Below are 9,742 nucleotides of genomic sequence, written 5' to 3' on the forward strand. Positions count from 1 at the left end.
AATGTAAACTTTTAAATCTTTTATTGAAAACCAACCCACAGGGTTTCTGATACAAAAACATTTCAGTTTATATACATACAAAAAGATGCATTGCAAAACCATGCCACAAGATCAGTCTTACGACAAGGTGAACACCATACGCACGAGAAAAACAGGAAGAGCACCACAAAGCCTCTTCAATAATGAAATACAATCTTGGGGAAGAAAACTGACAATATTGAAAATGTTTATGCACACAGTGCAGTTCCTGATGTTGAACGGGGCTTCGGAGCCCACATGCACCAATTTGTTTTGGCACTTTAAGGGTCACATTCTCTTTTGGCTCACTGAAAAAGCCCACTTTCAAACAGGTGGTAAAGGAACGAGCCCTTGACAAACATGAGGTTTTGAATGCAATACAGTGGAAGGTCTAATTTTGATCTTTACATCAGCTTCAGAATATTACACAAAGAAAAGGAACTGGAAGACTAGAGCTTAAAAAAACAAACAAAAACTTCAACAGGCTTAATATAGGAAGTTGTCCCTGTAGGCAGTTACAGAGCACATTGCATCCATAAGAAAGTGCATTATAGAAGAAACAGCATTGTAAAACACTGATCGATAAAGATAAATGAACTCTGCATGACGTTCCCTTCATATCCTGAGGCAAAAAACATGCAGCATCTCGCACAGACCTTCTCAATCTCCGCCTCAGACTATTTCAACAAAAACCCTAACAAAACAAATGATACAGCATGTTAACAGATGGTTCCTCTAAGAAAGGATCCTCAAAACAGAGGATTCTAATGGAATGATTCGCAACAAATAAAGAAGAGTCACCCAAAATGACTAAAAGCTAATCGGTAATATGCTGGAAACCTCTGGAAAAGTGCTTTCTCCCTTGCGGAGAGAAAAAAATAAAAAAAGTCCTGGAGTGACTATATGGCCATGATACGCAAAAGTCAGCTTCATGTCTCAGCAGGAATCTCATGTTGAAGAGGAGCAGCTTATACACATCGACAATGTGTACGTGTGGGCGAGAGAGTTTGCATGTGCTTGTTCAGGCCCTGAAATGGCAGCAGTCCCACCGCGCACCCGGAAAGCTTTGATAGATGGCCACCGACAGCACACGCGCGGAAAACTCACGACCGTGGACCCTCGTTCTCCAAACTTTGCCTTTCTTTGGACCCAGGCTGTTCCTCAGCCCTGAGAAGGCCACTCAACAGCTCGCATTTCAGTTCCTGAATGGTGAAATATTTAAGAGCCTAGAGTAGAAACTGGCCCGTCAATTGATGGGCATCAGTCCTAGAGGTGCTGAGCTCTTCAGCAGACTGGAAGCATGCGAGCATTGCCGTTGTATTCTTCCTCCACCTGAGCAAAACAAACAAAAGAACAGGGTTAGGTCAATGCGGTCAATGCAGTTATTGGTTATTTGTTGCAGTCTTGGTAATTAGCACTAAAGAAGGAGCACATCAAACTCACCTCTGAGTAGGCAGGAAGAGGAGGAAACTGGAACTGTGGAGCGTTCATGAAGATCGGACTGTCCCCGCCATCGTAGTCGTCCAGCAGGGGTGTAAGAGGCTGGTCAAGCCGGCAGTCGCGGGTCACATCGCAGTAGCTAGGAGGAGCAGAGGACGGCATACGCAAGGACACCCAGCTGGCCGAGGCTGTGCTGACTGAACCCTCCTGGCTGCTCATGCTGTTGGTCCGGCTGCCGAAGCCGTTGTAGGGCACGGTGCCGATGACCAGAGGAAGCTCCAGCACCAGCTTATCACTGCCTGGGATGTGCATGTAGATCTGAGGGCAGGAGAACACGCATGTTTAGATTAAGGCAAGGAACACTAGGAGTGCATGTGAGGAACATAGACCGTTTTAATGGTTTACAGGCCATACAAAAGTGTCATGTGACCTGCCACTCACCATGAGTGCGTACTCCACACGGATGATGTTGCAGCCCAGGATGGATGGTTTGATCTTGGGCACACGGATGGTCTTCCCCTGCCAGGCGTCGCACATGCCGGAGATGATGTGGTTGCCCCGAACAGAGGACAGCTTCTGCCGGAAGACCTTGGTGCGGCCGTTGGCCTGGTAGATTTGCTTTGCCACAATGGCAGCTTTGGGCACCACGATCCTTGAGCAGGTGTTCTCGAACTTGGCGTCAATGCTGATTTCCTCACCCTCACAGAAGCCCCGTCTATCAATCTTGGCATTCAGGGAAACCTGACCATCAGGGATGAACATGCAGGTAACCTTCTTCTCCTTCATGCCACCTGTTGGAGACTGAAGATTGGACAAGAGTGAGGGGGTTAAAATTAGTCATGTTTTAGCTCACATTTTAACCGTTTCACAACCAGCTTTCAAGCTACCATAAAAGGACTGGCTGTAGTGATTCTGCCGATATCCATCTTCTCACTTTAACAAGTACACAGAGCTAAAACGCACACTGGGGTTGACTAATGACCCCTTTATATTGGGGTAGTCCTTTAATGAATACACCTCAAGGACCTCTAAAGTACACAAACTCAATCCTCAGTCGTAAATAACTCCACTATAAATAAACTACACATGAGTAAAGGTCTCACCAGCAGGTCTGGGGTGTTCACGTCGATTGGTTCCTCCACCTCAAAGTGCTTCTTGCACTCCAGGGCAGGCTGAGCGGGCCTCTCCATCAGTGCCTTCACATAGTACTGCACATATCCAAACTTGCCCTTGTATGAGGACACCAGTTGCCTAACAAAATGATACAAGTAATCCATTACTACCTTCTTATTACAGCACTTGTAAAACAACTGAAGTACAGAAATGCATGCTGAAGTGAAACCAAAGCAATGACCACACTTACCCAGGTGGAAGCTCAAAGCCAAATGTGTATTCATATTTGTTCCCAGGACGGAGGATGACTGAGCCGTCGGTATCTGTTAGGAAAAAATAAGAAAAACAGATGCTCATGTTAATAAGTGGAAAACTTCAGAGTGCAGCTTGTGCAACTCTTCACTTGTTCCGAATAAGCAATGCATCTCAAGCCAAGCCTCTTGCCCCACCAATTTGCAATCTACAGCTCCAGCTATCCCTGAGCCTGGTACTCAGGTAGGAGGGGATTTTAAACCTAGATCATATGTGGATGAACTGCTGTTACAATCCAATTCCCTCACCACCAGTCAGTCCACATTTTTGTTTTAGTCTAGCCTCATGTACACCTGAGTCAGGTAATGGTTTCCTGTTTCAGGAATGCTAGGAAGTAGAACACATGTGGACTGGCTTGAAATCCCCTGCTCCAGGGGAATCCCATCCCAGTACGTCAGCATCTAAGGTTGGAGGCATGTTCAGCTGTAGTAGAACTACTGGACATGTTCACATGTCAAGCCATCTTCATTAAAATGACTACATTACAGGCTTTCTATGGGATGTTTACAGTTCCAACCTATGCCAAGTCTACCCAAAAATAGTTCCACACAATTGCCAATCATTTTAAACCAATAATGATCCCTGAATTGCCTTCTGATCACTGTATGGGAATGCATTTGGTTTGGTTTAGCTCATTCATTGCTTGTTGGTAGATCTAACATCTCATCTCATCTCATATAGTCTTAAAGCTACTTTACACCAGAAAGATCCATAATATATTAAATATGTTGTCAATAACCATTTCCCCACTTTGGATCAACAACGTGTTATCCTGACCCACGCTGATCAGACGCTGGTCTAAAAGGAACTCAGCAGCAGCAGCAACAACAACGAGGCACCTCCAGACACCTCCACAGTTCTCCAGCATGCACAGTAGCATGAGCGATCGCTATTCTCACCTGAAGGCTGGTCGTCCAGGTGGACCACCTCGTCGTACTTGAGGTAGTCGATCTCCTCCCTGCACCTCTGCTTGCCCTTGGCATATTCCACCTTGGCACAGCCGATGCCCAGCACCCTCATGGTCAGCACCCTGGTCACCTCAGCCACCTCCACCAGCACCTTCCCGGCCACTTTATCTCCACTGCTGTAGAAGGTCTTCGACGGATCGTTGAAAGCGATCTCGAAGACCTTCACTCTCTTAGTCATCGCCACCATCTTCAGTGTTTCAGGTAGTTCTCGGAGAACAGAAGGTGAACAACGGAAACCCGAGTTTGCAAAAGCCTCGAAATGCCTCCTATCTCACTGCTGCATCTAAACGCGATCTGGATACAACTGGGTCGTGTGAAGCTGAGCTAATCGATCTATACAAACCAGTGGTGGTGGTGTGTGTGTTTTTTTTTTTATCTTAATCTTACAAAGTCAATATTCACTCGCATCCGCTGCCACTACTAGCCGTGAAGCTCTGAGCCTGGAGTGCTAGCTCACGGTTTTATACCGCTACCGACTCACTAGCCTTGTTTATCACTCTCAGCTGTGCATGTGCTCGGGGCATGCACGGCATGGCTCAGCGCGTGAACACCTCTCCCATTGGCTGAGCTGGCTTGTTTGTGTCGGCTTCGGCCAATCGGAGCGCAGAAGCGGCGCGTGCACACCGCGTGGAGCGGTGGCGTACAGCGAGTGCACAGCTGCTGCTGGAGGGACGGAGGGGGAAGCGGAGGCGGGGCCTGAAGAGGCTCGACTGGAGAAAACCGAACAAAGGCGGGGGGAAGTGTGTTGTGTTGGGTGTTTGCGGGGTTTCCTCCAGCGCAAGTCGATGTTCAGACATGATTCAGAGGGGTTAGAAACAGCAGCGAGGAGCTAAATGTGATTAGTCAACTCTCGAGCGTCGTACATCCTTCTTACCAACGTTTCTCATGAACCTGGCACTTAGAGAGTCAGGTCTGAACTGGTTCTTAATGGGCATGGACACCATGATCACTTCCCCTTACTCCACATTCAACTGAGTAGTCCTGCTTTTTTAATGTTGAGAGGACATGTGAGTAACAGGAAGGGCCCCAATAAATCATAAATCATACTTTCTTTTACTCTTCTTAGATATTTCTTCTGATATTTCACCCTGTACTTTATTTAAGGAGTTATTTTTACAAGGCCACACAATTCAGGAAGAAGGAACCTGATGAAATACACACGTTTCTCTGTTTCGAAAAAGTTAACGCCTGTGTGTATCACTGGATAGAGACCACAGCTAAAACCAGTCTAAATGAGAAGTCCATACCATTTTAAGAAAGAAAAAAAACCCCAGCTTATTATATATTCCATGCTCGTCTAAACTGGTTCATGCTGGTCTGGTGCTGGATGGTCAGCCTACCAGTGGTCAAAACACAATACAGGCTGGTTTATGCTGATCTGGGGCTCAATGGCCAGCATACCAGTGTCCAAAACACAATATAGGCTGAGTTATAGTGGTCTGGTGTTGGGTGATCTGCATACCAGTGTTCAAAACACAATATACACCATATGCTGTTTTTCTGGTGGTCTGTGCTGTTTTTTTGCCAGGGTATGGGCCTAGACACTGTCCAATAGACTATGACGTGTTTTAAACGTCATATTACTCATATTACTACTTTTTGCTTACCTTTTTTTCTATGGTAATTTAGAACCATCCTTCGTTTTATCATTGAATAGACATACAGCCTTTTAGTCTCCAATTTTATGCCCCAGTTTCATGATGAAGTCTTAAACTTTATGGCCCAGTTTCATGATCATGGGTTAAGTCTGGTCTTGGAACTTTTAGTGCCTGTCATGTTTCACCAATAAAAAAAAAACATGATTAATGAACAATGAACATGATTGACCACTTCCCCCAGATGCAGTCGATTAACCAAGACATGTTTGTTATCTGACATGTACTTCTTTAGGTAATGCTAGGCTAACATTGCTAAAAAAAAAACACTGGACTTAGACTGTCACCAATCTTATCTCTGTAAATACACGCCCCTAAACTTCAAAAAAAGCCTCTCCGGCAGCCACTTTTACAGCATTATCACAACCAAGGACCTCCTTTTCATATCTTTATTGTATGTATTGGACAGATAAAGCTTCTACCCAACCATCTTATCGATGTGAAGCCTATGCTAACAAACAAACGTAATACGTCATCTGGCTAAGGGAGAGTTTTGCTGATCACAATGGGACCCCTGTTGGTTTTGTCTTTGCTGAAGGCTTATGTCACTGTTATTGGTTTACAGTTAACTGTCAGTTCAAACTTGGCTGTTCTGGTGGGTCATTGCTGTGTTACAGGTAATTAAGGCAGACGGATAGTTAAAGAGATTCGGCCAATCACATTAGATCAAGGTCGGAGCTAAAGGTGGGTATAACCATTACTAATATGACTGCATACTTTGGAACAGTAGTGTTTGCCTTTGCCTTTACACTTCCACACTTCATATGCCAAGCTGTACACTGTAGACAAGCAAAAAGGGTCCTATGTAATACAGAAAAAAGTTTTTATACTTATTATTAAATGGTAAAGCATAAAAAATGGCCTTAATCAGAGATATATATTTTTTATTTATTGGTTCTGTCCAAGACTTTTCTAGGAAAAGACGACGTTTTGATTGCTTGGCTGGGTTTCATGTTGTCTTACTTATGATCTGATTGTGAAATCCTGGAGCCCCTTCCTTTGCTGCTCTTAAACTGGGCGTAACACACAGCAGACCTCACAGTTTGCCCCTACATTCCAGCTGTAGAGTGTATTTGTAAATATAGGCCTGTACACAGTGTCCAAAAGCAGGGTATTCGAGAGATGTTTGTCCCCTTTGCTGCAGTAACAGCCTCTACTTTTCTGGGAATGCCTTGCACCATGCTGCAGCATTGCTGTGAGGAGGATTCACTTGCGTTCAGTCCAGAAAGCTAGAGGATCAATGAGGACAGGTTGTGTTTATGTCTATACCGTACTGGCGAACTCATCCCAAAGGTACTGGATGGAGTTCCACTACTCCACAGCCCAATGCTGGGGGGCTTTAATATATCCCTCTAGCCCAAGCTTACCATTGGGCATGGTGAATCTAGGCTCATGTGGTTCTGGTCCTGTTGTATTGTTCTATTTTTTTTTTTAATGGCGATACATGAGATAAATGGAGATAATGGAGATACAAACCACATGCCTACATGTGCGTCAGCTTGTAGTTGGCTCAAAGTACGGGCGTCCAGATACTTTTGGACATATAGTTCATGTGTATATATAAATATATCTATATGTTTATGCGGTCATATGCAGTTAAGTACTTGTGGTTTCCTCAGAAACCTTTCAATAAATCATGTTGGATGTAGATTTAGACGTTAAGAGTCTTGCCCAAGGACTCTTACTGGTCTAGCATGGTGTGCCTGCCTGACTAGGGAATCAAACCCTAGTATGTTATGAGGTTGTGTGTTATTACCCACTACACTTCACAAAGCATGAGCCTGGATGGGTTAACTGTAATAATATTGGAGAGTCGCCACTGAAAATCGTGTTGTTCTGGGTCTGGGAAGCTGGCCCATTGTCTTGGCTCCACTCCACCGCTTTGTTTTTAAGGGTGTTTTCAAATGGAAGCTCATTTCTTTCCACGAATCATGGAAACGTCCCAACTCAGCACCACATGCCATGCGCAGACTGGTAGTGACCCCCACAGTGGCTACCCATGAACTGAGACCACAACCAATCAGATCCAAGAGGTCTGTGACATGTTCCCATGAGCTGGGGCAAAAAGTCAAACCACAGCCTTCCTGGATAGAATTCCACTGTAGTATTGCAAAAGACTCAGATTACACCACTGCCTCGAAATGCAAGATGCTAATCAAAGGAATGGCTCAAACAAACAAGCTAGCATTGCTAACAGTGAATGGAGGCCTCCTAACCACACTCATCAGTGTCATCCATAGTCATCTCTTACTGTTATTGTTGTTATTCTCTTACAGAGAATTGTTGTTCTCTGTTGTTTTTTGGTATCTATCTAATCTGACTTTATAATAACAGTGACATTGTCCTCCAAAGGAGGGAGGGTTGTATTGTTGATGGAGGGAAACATACAGTAAATGGAATTGTCCTTGTCATATTACTAGCGTTTACAATTTCAATCAACCCTTAAAGAGCCCATATTGTATATTTCCAACACCCCCTAATAACAGAAATATGAGTTTTATTGAATATGAGTATCATTAACTTTTTTTAACTATTTTCCAACCATATCTCTTACAATTAAACAGCCTGATTTTGTAACCATGCCTTAAACAGGCTGTTTTTGTAAGGCCGACACATGTGAATTGGCTCTTTTCCATATTGACTTCTCTGTATTGTGCCTCATTCAAAAAGCAGTGAACTTCAGCATGAGTGGGCGGGGCTAGGCGTTAGACAGTCAATTTAATAGGCAAACATATGCAAATCTTTGCTGTCCAATGAAAAACATGTATCTCCACAATGGTGACTTTGCAGGAGAAGGCAAACCGTCCTTAACTTTGAATGAAATTTGAAGCATTTCTATTGGTCCATTCATCCGGAGTTGTTCACACAGTGTACAGAGCATCTTGAAAATGTTCGAAAATATAGATAAATGGTTTTTAATTAAAAGCAGTGAAATATTAAGATTATTATTATTCAGACAGGATTCAATTGTGGTGGGCTGATCATTTTAGTCCTATCTGGAATCAGATCTTGGTGTTTTTCCAGGCACGTCACCTCGGGGTGCTGCTATGCATCATATTCAGTCTTAAAGCACACATAACCGAGATCCTCCAGTCAATAAAAAACACTTTCTCAATGGCAAAATGAAAACCTTTGACTGTTTGGATGATGCGGTTGTTGTGTATTTGACCATGCTCGAAACTCTTTGGGCTAGAAAGTAAGTAAAAGGGAGGAATAATGAAGTTCCATATGGGCCCTTTAATCTCTGAGCTGTATCCGCAGGAGTCTGAAAGAGTGTCGAGTAAGAGCTGGTGGGAACAGCAGCCCACCTCCGTGCAGAGTCACAGAGGGCCCGGCGTGTCTCCTCAGCGTGCACAGTGCTGCACACTGCTTACACACTGCTTACACACTGCTCTTTATTTCTGAGTCAGCTTTGTGTTTACATAGACAATCTGATGCTCTCCCGCTGATAATGGCCTTCGTCTCAGTAAGATAAGCTCACCCTGCAGTGTTTTTCACTTGACTTGCCACAACAGGCTGACGAAGGAAGGGTTTTTTTTTGTGTGTGTGCTGTAATTAAAGCTTTTACAGTGTTTGGCATCGGGAATCAGAGTGCGGAGGTCATTTCTCAATAGATACAGTCAGGACATGTCAGGAAAGTAACAGAGCAGTGAGTAGTTGGGGCAGTGGTGGCTTAGCGGTTAGAGCATCGGGCTATTGATGACAGGGTTGTGGGTTCAATACCCACATGGCTTGGCAAGCTGCCACTGTTGGGCCTATGAGCGAGGTCCTTCATCCATTCTGCTCCCCAGGCACTGCAGCGATGGCTGCTCCCTGCTAGTTACCCAGACAGCATCGTGATGGTGTTTCATTGCTGATTTTCCATTCAAATGTCATTACTTTGAGCTAAACAGGCAACTGTTTCTCTTCTACTTGGCAGGGATTAACTTTCATGATCATTTATGAGTGTTTGTGTTTTATTGTGGTGTGTATTTGCCTTATCAAACAGCATGGCTTGAAACCTGACTAATAAATTCCAGATGACACTGATAAGGTTCAAGATTAATAACAGCATGATTATATGATGTTTATAGCTGTTCCACAGCACTTTCACTAACTCAGGAACCTGCAATTACCCCCTATTGCTGCAGAGCATCGAGGAGTTCAGCCTGAACCGACAGCGCCCTCTAGTGACTGGCAGGAACAATGGCACCACAGACCGGGAGACTCACCTTTATTTACTTGAGTAAAGGACTG

At 44.3% G+C, this 9,742-nt stretch overlaps 1 protein-coding gene across 1 annotated transcript; it reads right to left on the minus strand.

The window, feature by feature from the left end:
• Positions 1-6: 6 nt before the first annotated feature.
• On the minus strand, positions 7-4,297 carry txnipa (thioredoxin interacting protein a). The gene is made up of 6 exons (XM_072675644.1): positions 3,783-4,297; positions 2,822-2,894; positions 2,562-2,709; positions 1,900-2,259; positions 1,462-1,776; positions 7-1,350 (listed from the first exon to the last, which is right to left on the minus strand). Exons 1-6 carry the CDS (start codon positions 4,036-4,038, stop codon positions 1,303-1,305), a joined length of 1,200 nt encoding a protein of 399 aa, XP_072531745.1. The 5' UTR covers positions 4,039-4,297; the 3' UTR covers positions 7-1,302.
• Between the last annotated feature and the right edge of the window lie 5,445 nt (positions 4,298-9,742).

Source organism: Salminus brasiliensis, chromosome 3 (assembly GCF_030463535.1).
Source record: "Salminus brasiliensis chromosome 3, fSalBra1.hap2, whole genome shotgun sequence".
Lineage (NCBI taxonomy): Eukaryota > Metazoa > Chordata > Actinopteri > Characiformes > Bryconidae > Salminus > Salminus brasiliensis.

Coding starts and splice junctions, on each gene's coding strand:
- txnipa (XM_072675644.1), bottom strand. CDS start 4,038: ATGGTGGCGATGACTAAGAGAGTGAAGGTCTTCGAGATCGCTTTCAAC. Junction 2,895..3,782: donor CCTGGACGACCAGCCTTCAG/GTGAGAATAGCG, acceptor TTTTCCTAACAG/ATACCGACGGCTCAGTCATC. Junction 2,260..2,561: donor TGAACACCCCAGACCTGCTG/GTGAGACCTTTA, acceptor TCCAATCTTCAG/TCTCCAACAGGTGGCATGAA.